Here is a 14689-nt window from a genome sequence, read left to right on the forward strand (position 1 = left end):
ACAGTATAAGATTACTGTGTGCTGGGGCCCTGTATCTAAACCTACAGTGTGGTAGGCTTAGATACAGGGCCCAGCAGACAGGATCACGCATGGGCCATGTATCTAAGCCTACCATGTGATTGGCTTAGATACAGGGCCCAGCAGACAGCATCACACAATCTGTGATCCTGTCTCATGGGCCCCCTAAGCCTGCTACATCGTAGGCTTAGGGGTTGTGCAGTCCCTAAACATTGATGGCCTATCCTCAGGATAGGCCATCAATAGCTGATGTGTCGCCCGGGACCCGCAAATCAGCTGTTTTGAAGGGGCCGCAGCACTCGTACGAGAGCTGCTTCCCCTTCATTTCACTACTCGCCCACACTGTGAATCGCCGAAACCGATTCACAGTGTGACCGGAATGAAGTGACAGGAATGAAGGGGAGCAGCTCTCGTACGAGTGCTGCGGCCCCTTCAAAACAGCTGATTGGCGGGTCCCAGGAGTCGGACCCCGCCAGTCAGGGCTATCTTACCTTCCTCTTCGGCCGCGGCGGGAGTTCTGTAGTCTCGATGCTGTGCGCGGCGGCATAGCGCTGTGACGTCATGCGCTGCGCACAGCGCCTGACGTCAGGACCTCCGCTGCGATCCGGAACCAGGAAGGTAAGTAAAGTATGTTACTATAGTAACAGGGGCCCGCGGCCCGAGTTACTATAGTAACTTTTTATTGATGTGGTGCGGGGGGCCGTGGGCCCCCCTGGCTTCGGGGCCCGGTCGCAATTGCGACCGCTGCGACCCCTATAGCTACGCCAGTGGTCCACGGGCCTCTGTCTCAGTCCTCAGCATCGCGCAGCTGAGAACTGAGTCGGCCAGCAGAGGAACGGGCCCCCTTCCCACGCGGGGCCCTTGTGCAGCTGCACCGGCTGCACATGCGGTATGTCCGCCCCTGATTTCTTGACTGACTATATAACAGGTTGCTAAATATGCACCTATCTAGACAATGAGAGAGGTGGGTGAGAGAGAGCAGGAAGGGAAAGAATAGAGATCGATCATTTACAAATATGTAAAGTCTAAAATACACTTAGTTCTCATAACGCAGGATCAGTATGGCCGTGGATTATCACCCAGGGAACATTTGCATATATATGATCCAATAGTAATTCCGTAGAATTTTTACAAGTACACCCCATCCATCTGGCTTCTTATTCCACCATACAGTATAGGGGGTGCAAAATGGCATTGTGTATCGGATATATCATTTCTCAGTAGCTATAACCTATTTAAAGAGGATATTATACGTCTGTGTATCAAGAGAAAATAAATATGGGTCATATATGTTTGGGTATCGTCCATAAATAGCCAGTCATGGCATATATACAGGGTGTAGAACATAGTCCTAAAATGACAATGTGTGACCTTCAGCCATGCGCACCTATCAGTGTCTCTGCCAAGTACACAGCACATACAAATTATATTCAGTCGGTTGTAAGCTAATGTATATCTCTTTCTTGGAAAGCTGAGTGACAGACAATATGGATGCTAGTACAGCTTTCCCAGACTGGATACCAAATCTGCCCAGTTACTTAATGACTGTACATCCACCCCCCCCCCCTTAATCAAGAATCTCTAACCTGACATCTATTGTTGAAGTGAAAAAAGACTAGGCATGTTGGATTTTAACATGTACTGGTCTTTGTCCCCCTTAAAGAGAAGTGGTGCCAAAGGTTCATGGCAGCGGCTCAGCCCCCTTCTCCCTATGGTTTTATACAGGGCACTTAGTAGACTCTGAAGGTACCTGGGGCACCTGTGAAGGGGGATAATGCAGAGCTGGGAAAGGTGCCCCTGGTGCCAACGGCACATTTGCGGGTCCACATTTGCGACCAATTTTTTATTATTACTCCAATACATCTTGAATGAAACATGAAGCAAATTTTCTTTATTAAAAATTTCCTACCATTTTATGTATACAGCTCATATGCAGTCTTATACGTTTTCACAGTAACAGACTACAAACAAACCCTGTGTAGTCTGATCCTGTAGTCATGCTACTATCCATTTGTCCCCTTCTTCTTGCTATCGTACATTCAGTAGGTAAGCACGAATTTAGGGACAGATGGACGATATGACTCAGGATCAGTACAATATATGGAATAAGGAGTATAAATACTATTGACAGAATGCTATGGGAAGGGGATATCCCTAATAGCGCCCCTGAGACCCTCATTATAACAATTTACCAGAAAGTATAATGTTACAGAGAATTTTTATTCCTTAAAAACTTACAGTACGAATCGAGTAACATAGTATAAATCTATTACCATAAAGCCTAACAGGAATACAACGCTATACAGTCATCTGGGAGAGTTCATCTGCAAATTATTAACAGAGAACAACAGGCATTGTGCCGCCCAGGTCAGGCAGGGCATGCAATAAATACCATTCAATCTATGACATGGCATGCCCGGCCATCTGTAACCATAGAACTGGAGAGAGGTTTTGCAGAAGTATGAAGTAATGTCTCTTGTTTACTAGACTACTGCCATCCTGTAGATGGACCGAACCGCCTAAAAGGGGGCAATAGCTGACTACTCCGATGGGTCTAGGAGGGGGAAAAGGATGGTGGGAAAGGGTTAAGAAGCAAGAGAAGAGTGGTTTGGTCCACCGGATCTTGCCTACTCCCATAAGGGGCTTGCCTTTTTCTCTCTGGAACTTGTGCCAACGGGTGTCCCATACTGCTGGAAGACCGGCTATGGCAGTTACGACTCCACTGGTTAGTTATAAGGGGTTTACCACAAGAAGGTGATAAATAAATGCTGCCCGACGACTAACAGCTAATGTGTCTGTGTCTTTATTATTAAGAAATATGGCCATGATTGATATGCTCAAAGGGACTCGGTCACCTCAAAAAAACAACAACCCATAAACGACAATAATCAGTTAATAGCTTAATCTACGCTGATTCAGAATATGTTCGTTTTATCTTTGTACTCACTTGCATTCCCTCCCTATAAGGGTATGTTCCCACGCTTACTAAAAAACGTCTGAAAATAGCCCGTGTGAACATACCCCTAAGCCTGCAAACGGGCGCTGCATACTGATGATGAGTCCAAGGAGTCCTCTCCATTATATCACCGAGCTTCGGACTCCATTCTATGTATCAGCATGCAGCGCACGACCTGTTTCCAGGCTTATCGTGAGGGAATGTAAGTGAGTAGAAAGAGAAAAATTACAGATTCGGAATAAGCGTCTTTTAAGCTGTATACTTCTTAGTGTAGTTTATAGGGGTTTTCAGTGGTGACTGAGTCTCTTTAAAAAGTAAAGGGTGTTGTTCCCTGCAGTCTGCCATAAATGCTTGAGATGGGAATACCCCCTATTTCAGACCTAAACGCTTCGAAATACGCCTTGAAAAACGCTAGCTAAATGCCTACAAACATCTGCCCATTGAATTCAATGGGAGCAACAGCGTTTAGTTCAGACGGTGCGTTTTCTTAAGCCGCTGTATTAAAAAACAGCGCATAAAAAGAAGGAGAATGTTACTTAATGAGCCGTTTAAAAAAGGAGAATGTCACTTAATGAGTCGTTTTTGGAGCTGTTTTTCATTGTGTCAATGGAAAAACAGCTCCAAAAAAACATTTTCGGCTACAAAAACAGCTAAAAATCAGAAGCTGTTTTCCCTTGAAAACAGCTCCGTAATTTTCAGCCGATTTTAATTGTGCATGTAAACATACCCTTAAAGTGCTGTGCCAAGATTGATATTTCCGACCCATCCAAAGGTGATAAATGTCTGATCACTGGGGGCCCCATCACTGGGTTCCCCACCGATCACTAGAACGGGGATCCTGAGCGCCCTGTTCCTCCTCACTGCACAACCGCTGTGCTTGGCTGTTTCCGTCTGCCCCATAGACATCGAATAAAGCAGCTGGGCGCCTGCTCGACCACCGCTCCATTAAAGCTCCGCCTCACTGCTGGGGGGGGGGGGTGCTGTTCTAATGATTGATGGGCTCCCCAGCGATCAGGCATTTATCAACAACCCATGGATAGATAATACAAGTCTATCTTAGGACAACCGCTTTTACCTCAGTTATAACGTTGTGACTTTTCTTCACAGCCTTCACAGATTGTGGCTGTTCTGTAAATTATGATGTGATCCCCCAGTGGCTGACACTGACAGTTTTATTTCTATGATGAAAAGCCGCCCACCACCTCCCCTGCCGCCTTCTATTGTTATCACCTCCTACAGTTGTCATCTGGGGTCACGTCACCGCTGTGTCCAGTGATTGGCTGCTGTGGTCACGTGGCAGCAGATGACACAACATATCACTACAATAACAACAGAAAGTGGCGCGGGACCCTGATGACTTGCAGAACGGAAATGACACCGGGATAAAACAGTACATATATAAAGAAAATTTTCACTATTTTAACTTCTGTAAAGCACTGAAGCCCCTTCTTCTATGGACTCAGTCGGGGTCACAGCAAAGTCCTATTTCTATACGAGATGATAACTAAAGGCGACATTTTCCTTAATAAAACAATGTCAGAGAATGATTGTTTGCTGAGACATGTACAAATAACATATTGTGCTGAAACCACACCTCGCATTGTTCCTTTACTGCTGCCATAAACGCTTGGCAGGACATAGACATATGAATATAGAACCTCTTTTACTCTGTAGATCTGATCTGAAGTTATTTACAGATCCCAAAGATTATTAGAGCACGGAGGTTTTGCAATAGGATTGTATGAGATTCAAAAAACTTATTTCTTTCAGAAACAGCGCCACTCTTCCCCATGGTCTGTGTGTGGTATTACAGCTCAGCCCCATTCACTTGAATGGGAATGAGCTGCACAATTAGATGGCTACAGATGATAGATACCTATCATGTTATTTGTTTGGGTCATTAGTCCCACTGTCGGGCCAGGATGTATGGCCGTAATATTATACTCGTGTGAAATTGGCATAAGACCTAATCGCAGCAGAGGGTTTGGTCCAATTGTAGCCAGTTTCGATAATCCTTTGCTAGTTGAACAGTAAAAAAAAAACAGGGCGATACATCTAACCCATCCTGATACATTGTAACAAACTATCAGAACAGGAGAGAAAGCTCACAAATCACTTGCCAAGACTTGATTCAATTGTAGCAAACCCTCACCTGTGAAAAAGAATAGGTCTGTACAGGTGCATGTAAACAACAATGTTCCCATTCACTGACAGCAAACATATATTGAAAATAATGAAGAATTGAAACACAAAGTAAATTAGAAAGCTGAATAGCAATGTTTAGTGCAGTGATTGAGCTAAATATAGAGAAAACCGGTAAAAACTCCATAATTGAATCGAGTTGTGTAACTTTCCCTCATTAAAAACCATATTACGTGTTATTAGCCGCATTGCAAAATAGAAGCCTCCGAAAACCTGATAGTTCAGGATTATGCAATAACCACAAAAGTACAAGGAGGAGAGATTACACGTGTACAATGGCAATATGTGCGGCTATAATTAACTTCCTCTATAAAGCACAATGCAAACATTTCTACATGAAGTGAAGACTTCTTCACTACAAGTTGAAAATTCTTGAAGCTGTCAATCAATAACGTCAGACAAGTCACATTACTGTGCGCCGGTAAAACTTAAACCTATATAATGTGCAACGCAAACAGGTCTCAGCATTGATTTTAACCCCTTAGTGACCAAGCTTGTTTGGACCTTAATGACCAAGCCAAATTTGTCAAATCTGGTATGTGTGACTTTATCAGAGAATAACTCTGTGAAAGTTTTGAATATCCAAGTAATTCTGACATTGTTTTTTCGTCACATGTTGTACTTTATTTTAGTGGTAAAAGTAGACTGATACGATTTGCGGAAATAACTTAAAAAATAGAAAAATTGAAGAAATTTTGTAAAAATTATCATTTTTCCCTATTTTTAACTGCAATATGTCACATATGTACACACATACTGTACAATTTTTTTTATTAAATATATATTTCCATCTCTTTACTCTATTTTGGCAGCACTTTTGAAAAAAAAAATTAATTTTTGAGCAATTTAGAAGACTTACAAGTTAAGTAATAATTTTATAAATTTTGTAGTACATTTTGTTTTCCTGCACCAAGCCAGGTTTTCATAGGCTCATAGGTGTCAGAATGGTGGAAACCCCCACAAGTGACCCCATTTTGAAAACTAGACCCCCTTAAGGTATTTATTAAGGGGTGTTGTAAGTATTTTGACCCCACAGTTTTTTTGTAAGAATTCATGCAAAGCAGGCATAAAAAAATATAATTTAACTTTTTTCATAAAAGTATCACTTTGAAGACTGATTTCTTTGTAAAGCGACCATGATAATGAAGAAACACACCCAAAAATCTATCACCCTGTTTCTCCTGTTTTCAAAAATGCCCCCATTGTGACCCTAATGCGTTGCCTGGACACACGACAGGGCCCGAAAGGGAGGGAGCACCCGGAGGCTTTCAGGACTCATATTTTGCTTGAAAATGTTTTAGGCCCCACTGTACATTTGGAGAGGTTTTGAACTACCAGAACGATAGAAACTCCCCATAAACGACCCCATTTAGAAAACTAGACCCCTTAAGGTATTTATCTAGGGGTGTAGTGAGTATTTTGACCCCACAGTTTTTTGCTAAATTTAATGCATAGCAGGTGAAAAAAAATAAAAAATCACTTTTTTCATAAAAGTATCACTTTGAAGACCGATTTCTGTGTAAAGCGACCATAAGAATGAAGAAACACACCCCAAAATCTATCACCCTGTTTCTCCTGTTTTCAAAAATGCCCCCATTGTGACTCTAATGCATTGCCTGGACACACAGCAGGGCTTGAAAGGAAGGGAGCACCCAGAGGCTTTCAGGACTCATATTTTGCTTGAAAATGTTTTAGGCCCCACTGTATATTTGGAGAGGTTTTGAACTACCAGAACGATAGAAACTCCCCATAAACGACCCCATTTAGAAAACTAGACCCCTTAAGGTATTTATCTAGGGGTGTAGTGAGTATTTTGACCCCACAGTTTTTTGCTAAATTTAATGCATAGCAGGTGAAAAAAAATAAAAAATCACTTTTTTCATAAAAGTATCACTTTGAAGACCGATTTCTGTGTAAAGCGACTATAAGAATGAAGAAACACATGCCAAAATCTATCACCCTGTTTCTCCTGTTTTCAAAAATGCCCCCATTGTGACCCTAATGTGTTGCCTGGACACACAGCAGGGCCCGAAAGAAAGGGAGCACCCGGAGGCTTTCAGGACTCCTATTTTGCTTGAAAATGTTTTGGGCCCCACTGTACATTTGGAGAGGTTTTGAACTACCAGAACGATAGAAACTCCCCATAAACGACCCCATTTAGAAAACTAGACCCCTTAAGGTATTTATCTAGGGGTGTAGTGAGTATTTTGACCCCACAGTTTTTTGCTAAATTTAATGCATAGCTGGTGAAATTAAAAAAAAAATCACTTTTTATATAAAAGTATCACTTTGAAGACCGATTTCTTTGTAAAGCGAACATGAAAATGAAGAAACACACCCCAAAATCTATCACCCCGTTTCTCCTGTTTTCAAAAATACTCTCATTGTTGCCCCAATCTGCTTATTAGATGTGTGGCTGGGCCAAAAAGAGAGGGAGCACCCTTTGGCTTTCAGGGCACAATTGAGTAAATTCTAGGCCCCATATCATGCATTTAGAGGCATTGAGCTGCCTGAACAAAAAAAAAACACGCAGAAATGACCCCATTTTAAAAACTAAACCCCTAAAGGTATTCATCTAGTGGTGTAGTGGGCATGCGGACCAAAAATTTTTTAAAGGAGGAAATAATGGGTATCATTTCAGACACTATGGGTATATGTTTTCTTCAAGCTTTTATTACGTTTCCACATGAAATAGAGGAGACGTGGTAGAAGGTTATTTTGTTAGAAATATGCCACATTAATAAATTTGTGCGGCACAGAATAGAAGTGAAGCCGTGTATTCATAACGGATACATGTTGCTATAGACGTATTTGCCTGTACTTATGACTATGTCTAGCTGAAGAAGCAGTTGGTGCCATTATGATGTCATTGTGGACAGAATTCTGTCCTAATATAAAATCAGTCAGAGAGGAAAAAATAAACTGTACTGGAGTGACGGGCAATATCTTCAAACAAATGGAGGAAAATGTATCCAACTATGTTGCAAACTCGAGTCTGTTCACTAGATAGAAGAACACCTGCAGGGCTGTCATGACAAGGATTTTTTTTTTCAGTGACTGGTTGTACAACGTCTCTTTAGCTCCATCAATCCTTATGAGGGACAAATGTGCCAAGTGACGCGGTACACCATAACAGACCCCTGCCCGACAAGGTAGGAACCGCTATGTGCACAAAACAACCAATCACCTACAGAATATATAAAAGGACAGTGTCCAAAACCATCTATAGGAACAGTAAAGGATCACTAATCCCCAAAATGATGTCAGTATTTCCAGAAGAACCGTAACAAAGCCCATGGTGTATTGATAAGGAACAGCTCAATTATTAGAGATCCTCCAAATAAAAAAAAAGATCATGCCCGTATCACGGTACAGAATTAGGAATGTAACAGCTGTATGTGGCAGGACATAGTCATAAGAACAGTCAAAATAAAAAAATTGTGGATGTGGGATTTTGTACTGGACAATTAATTCCAGCACTTGATCACCCACAAATAAATAAAAAAAATCATAAGGGGTAAAATTAGTTTCACGGTCTGAAAAAAATGTGCTCTACAACCTCTCCCACAAGAAATAATCCCTACTTGGAAAGCCCACGAACTAAAAAGAAAATATAAAGAAATTGACTCCCTAAAAAGGCCCCCAACCCATTATTTTTTTTTGTGTTAAATTCTAGTAATTTGCAACCGTGTGAAAGGTTTCGAAACAGGGGTAATTACAAAGGGCTGGTTTTGATGGACACATGGGGCAATAAAAGCGGGTATCCCTCCTCCTGCCATGCCTGCTACATACCCGACACCTTTTTTGGGGATATTTTTGGGTCTCAGTGGAGGGAATAGGGTGTAAAAAGTGGCGCTCTGAAAGCCTGCGCACATCCTCAGATTCGCAGGATTGTGCCGGTATAGTGGACTCAAAAAGGAGATGCTCAATGACCTTCTCCTGAAATTGAAGGAAAGTGAGCGTTCCTTGGGCTTTTTTGAAAATAACAAAACTGTTATAGGTAGCAACCTGGATGAGGTAGATTGCTACCTTTTTGTACCAGGCCTTATTTTTGCGCTTCACCAGGTAAGGCTGAAGCACCTGGTCGGAAAGGTCTACACCCCCCATAAATTTGTTGTAGTCTGTTACACAGACAGGTTTCTGCTTTGCAGTGGTAGCCCCCCTCTCCGTAATTGCCACAGTGGTGTCCGTGTGTACGGTGGACAGCATGTAGACATCCTTCTTGTCGGCCCACTTCACTGCAAGCAATTCCTGACTTGCAAGGGCCATGGATGTTCCCTTTCCCAAACGCCTGGACACCAACTGTTGTGGGAGTCCCACTCTGTTCTTCCGTACTGTCCCACAGGCCCCTGTATTTGCAGCATGGAGGGCTTTATAAAGGGCAACGCTGGTATAAAAATTGTCTGTATAGACGTGGTACCCCTTGTGCAGAAATGGCTCCATTAGGTTCCACACAATTTTGCCAGAGGTGCCAATAGTTTCTGGGCAGCCTGGGGTATAAATTTGGCAGTCCCTGCCTTCATAGATTTTGAAACCGCAGGTGTAACCCGTTGTGCTCTCGCAAACTTTGTACAATTTCACCCCATATCTGGCTCGTTTGGAAGGGATGAATTGACGAAAGGAAAGACGCCCTTTGAAGCTCATGAGCGATTCATCTACTGATAAATTTTTGTCAGGGGTGTACAACTTTAAAAATAAATCATTTAGAAGGGTGATTAATGGCCTTAATTTATTAAGCCGATCATAAGCTGGGTCACTTCTTGGGGGGACTTGGGAATTATCAGTAAAATGCATGAATCGCATTAGGGCCTCATAGCGGTTTCTGGACATCACTGCTGCAAATACAGGGGTAGCGTGGACAGCATTACAAGTCCAGTAGGACCGGACAGAGGGTTTTTTAACCAAACCCATATTGAGGGTAATGCCTAAATTTTTTTTTATTTCTGGGACACTTGTGGGGCTCCACATTCTGGAGTACATAGACGCAGGCTTTTGTAGCACAAACTGCCTAGCATACAGATTAGTCTGCTGGACTATCAAGTCTAGGACCGTATCACATATAAATAAATTAAAAAAATTATAGGGGGTAAAATTTTGGACGTCGACACTAATTCCTGGGGTCGCTTCAAATTGGGGTACTTGGGGGGAAAATGATAGTGCAGGATCCCACATCACGGGAGGGACTGCAACACTCGGCCCTGCACTTGACACCTGACACCCTACAGCGACTGACGTATCCACCACCATAGGACTATGGGGTTCAGCAGTGGAATTAGAATCGTCACTGTCACTGTCTGGAACAAATTCTGAAGCGGTGTCTGTTTCGCTTTCAGAAGTGTCGGAACATAGCAAGGCGTAGGCTTACTCCGCGCTGTACATACGCTGAGACATATTTATAGATGTGTATGTATATATATATATATATATATATATATATATATATATGCCCTATGAGTCCAAACCCTAAAGTAAACCTAAAATCCTAAAAACTACACAAATTTTTTTTTTTTTTTTTATATATATATTTTTTTTATATATATATTTTTTTATATAACAGACGTAAAATTAATTCTAAACGGCCCTAAACACGAACGCTAAACTAGCCCTAACCCTAAAGTAACGCTAAACTAACGCTAAACTAGCACTAACGCTAAACTAGAACTAACGGTAAACTAGCACTAACGCTAAACTAGCGCTGACGCTAATATAGATTTTATATATTATATATATATATATGTATGTATAAGAACGATGATTTTTTTTTCACTTTTTCTTTCTTCACAGCACAGGACTTAGACTGATTTCTCTCTCCTCTCAGAACAACTACAATGGGAGGAGAGAGAAACACAGCCCATGTCCTGGCTGTGTTTTGAAAATAACTGTCAGTGATCTCTGTGATAGGTTTTATCACAGAGATCACCTGATCAGGGACCAGTCACAACGGTCCCTGATTGTTGCTGTGCCAGATGACGACACAGGTAAGACATGCAAAGCGCACTCGGGCGCCATTTTGAGGGGGGGGAATCGGACCGTGGGGGGGGGGGATCGGACCGGGGGGGGGGAATCGGACATGAAGGGGAATCGGACGGGGGGGGGATCGGACGTGGGAGGGGGGGACGCACTATTTACCCGTTCTCTCTCCTCTCTAAGGAGTTATTCCATGAGAGGAGAGAGGAATGGCGATTATCCGCCGGTTTAGCGTGAACGCCGTGAAATAGCGATTCACGGCGATCACGTGACCAGAGACCACTCGTTATGGTCTCTGGTCGTTGCCCCGAACTCTCAGCTACCGGAGGTAGCTGAGAGAACGGAGCCCCGATCTTTAATTTCGGCGCTACTTTAGGCTAATGCGATCACGTTAAAAGGCGTCGCATTAGCCTAAAGCCCATTAGTGAGGAACGTAAAAAGGCGTACTGTTGGTCACTAAGGGGTTAATGGTGGTTTAGGAAACCTACGAGTATTACGAGGTGGCCGTAAATTGGCAAACTCTCCCCTATAATACCAGCACTGGGACCCAGGTCTTCTGGACTTTGGTGGAGATCTGAACTCCTAAAACCACCGATGTGAGCTTTCCGAGATACTAACATGCTAAAGGATAGAAATCTGGTCCATGGGTCCGGAACGATTGTACACACAATATGACGACTGGGTTGGCCTGGCTCACCAAAATCCCAGAGGATCCTCCTTTAGACCCAGTCTCTGACATAATAATAGCCCTAAATGTCCAGCAGAGGACAACCCCATTTGGACCCAATCACTTGCCACAAGGGTCTTTTTCTTCAGGGTTGAATCCCAAATAACATATGGTTATTCACACGACTGTAACGGCAGCGTGACGGACGTTTTTTAAACGTCTGTCACACGGCTGCATCAAGATCAATTTGTTTCTATTGGACTATTCACATGGCCATTGTTTTAACGGACCGTCTGAACGGCCTGTGAAAAAATAGGACATGTCCTATTTTTGTCCGTTTCCAGGGATCCCTCAATAGGCTCAAGTCTATGAGGGATCTGTGTAAACGGGTACGCACGGATGCAAATCGGTTGTGAAAAACTGAAATTTTTCACGGCTGATTTGACACACAGTCGTGTGACTAAGCCCTTAGACCTTATTGATAAAATGTCTTGTGTGTGCAATGATAACAATTATTGGTCAATATAAACATGAAGCAAAACCCAATCCAAAGATAAAAGCCATCTATACTGAAACATCTAAGGAGGAACCTGAAGATTATTACCCATCATAGGGTCCAGTTTGTGCAAAATTTTCCTCTGTGTGTATAGATAACTTATATCGGTGTCAAAATGACTTATGTCACGTGGTTTCTTCTACAAGTCCTAAAAACCCAGTCGCACGCAGGGAATTTGCTACTGGTAGAACGGTATTGTGAGGACAATTATTGATAATGTTTTATGTTGTACACTTACATTTTGTCCTCTAAGCAGATGGAAGGGCCGACCACTTTGGCTGCTCCACTTATTATTTTAAAGGCAAAGTAAGTTTCTGGGCAATCTCTATCATTTCCACATTTTCTGTGTATTTTTTTATGGCCTAAAAGATACAATATGGTGGGAATAAGACACTTAAATTAGGAAATTCTAGCAATATTATTTGTCACAGTTCATATTTCCTATTCAGTCCTTGGTCATTGCATTGGGGGAGCTGTGGCTGGCACTGAGGGCACTGTCCCTAACTGGAGGCAATATGGATGGTACTGGGGAGGCTGTTGCCAATATTTTAATAGTTGTTCTTCTTCCAGATGGTTTCCACACATAGTGGCTGGTACCAGACATTTTATAAGATGGTGAAGATAGTCGTCATTACACATGTGGCTCCCAATGAACTACAACCGAAGTTTGAAACCGATGACGAACATCATCTGCAAGTAGTTTGTATGTTCTGGCCGGGTCTGCGTGGGTTTCCCCTGGGTACTCCGGTCTACTGCCACACTCCAAAAATATACTGGTACGTTAATTTTCCTCCTATGAAATTGGCCCTAGTGTGCATTTGACATAATGAAATTAGATTGTGACAGGGACTGATGGAAGCAATGACGACTCCTGTACAGCGCGGAGGAATCTGTTGACGCCATATAAGCAATAACAAAAATAAATAAATCATAAATTCCAGTTCCAGTGTCACATTTGCACTAATACAAGTAGTGACACCCCTAGAGGTTACACTTACACACATCATACAACATATAGCTACAGCCGACCCTGGGGGCACTGTTGCTGTCACTGCAGATGTTGTTTTTATGGGGGGCATTGTGGCTGGCAATAGTGGAATTATGGCTGGCACTGTTGTGGGGGCATTGGGGAAAAAATAACAGCTGGAATCTGATTGGTCTCTATGGTCAATAACTTTTCCTTTGTAGTTGTTTTTATACATAAGGCCACAATGGTCCTTATCCCGTGGAGTGTATATTTTAGGTTTGGTGGCCTTTTAACAATACTCAAGGGAGGTTAATAATATTCTGAAGGGAAATAACATCGTACTTACTTTTATGATCTTTCGTCTCCTTTTCTGCAAGGGAAATAGATCATATTAAATCTTTAAAGATTACATTTCTAGCTCCCACTTTACAAATACAGAACCAATGCTCCAGTCACTTTTAGATATATGATTCAACCCACAAAGACTTGATGTGTATTTTTTTCATAGTTATGTTTCACAATCAGACCAGACTACAGGAATACCCATTACAGAGCCAGAGGTCATGCACCCCCCCCCCTCTACACTCAGAATAACATTTTAAAAAAAAACAAAAAAAAACATCTTTTAGTTATTGTTTTTTTTTTTATAAAATGCATCGGTATCAGATATGCGCTAACAGGGTTTATCTCAGGAGAGCCATGGGGGCCATTGTTAGGCCCAGGATTGTCCCTTAAAGTCACCAAATAATTGTATGTGTATGTATGCATGTATGCATGTTTTTTCAGGATAAATGTATGTATGTATGGGCATATGCAGTGTGTTAGGGTTAATGCTCACCCATCTTTTAAATCTATTATTCTTTAGTTCTATACCTAAATGATTGAGGGATTACTTACCAAAATAATTCATTAAGGAACGTGTTTCCCATTTTCTGGTGAAAATTTTTTCTGAAAAATACCATGTTGACAGCAACGTGCACACAATCACCAGGATCCGTATAATCCCTGAGTGCAGAAAAGACAGGATCAGTTTGATGATATTTCAGGAGTGTAAATGCAGCAGTAGACACTGAACGTCATGTAAGTGAGAACCGTGTTTTATTCCGTCTCCCATCATTCTTTATCTATCTACTCAACACGGCTAATTGAGCACAAATAATAAGTCTGTTACAGAGCAAGAGGAGCCAGGCTGACAATTTTTACTATTTTACTGCACTGATGACTAACAGTATAAATTTTCATTTTGCAGCAATTTTTCTTTAGTAGCTAAATCTGTTTTACACATCTTAACCCCTTCCCGTCGTAAACAACTTTCAGATTTAAATTTTCGTTTTTTCCTCCCCACATTCCAAAAGC

At 42.1% G+C, this 14689-nt stretch overlaps 1 protein-coding gene across 1 annotated transcript in view; it reads right to left on the reverse strand.

Moving 5' to 3' along the window:
- FAM3D (FAM3 metabolism regulating signaling molecule D) overlaps positions 1-14689 on the reverse strand; it is a 51940-nt gene that overhangs the window by 15721 nt on the left and 21530 nt on the right. The window contains exons 3-5 of the mRNA XM_075832391.1: positions 14231-14338; positions 13680-13703; positions 12605-12728 (exon numbers count right to left, since the gene is read on the reverse strand). Of these exons, the coding sequence (XP_075688506.1) occupies positions 12605-12728; positions 13680-13703; positions 14231-14338 (256 nt within the window). The remainder of the gene's footprint in view (positions 1-12604; positions 12729-13679; positions 13704-14230; positions 14339-14689) is intronic.

Source organism: Rhinoderma darwinii, chromosome 7, assembly GCF_050947455.1.
Source record: "Rhinoderma darwinii isolate aRhiDar2 chromosome 7, aRhiDar2.hap1, whole genome shotgun sequence".
NCBI classification, from domain to species: Eukaryota; Metazoa; Chordata; class Amphibia; order Anura; family Rhinodermatidae; genus Rhinoderma; species Rhinoderma darwinii.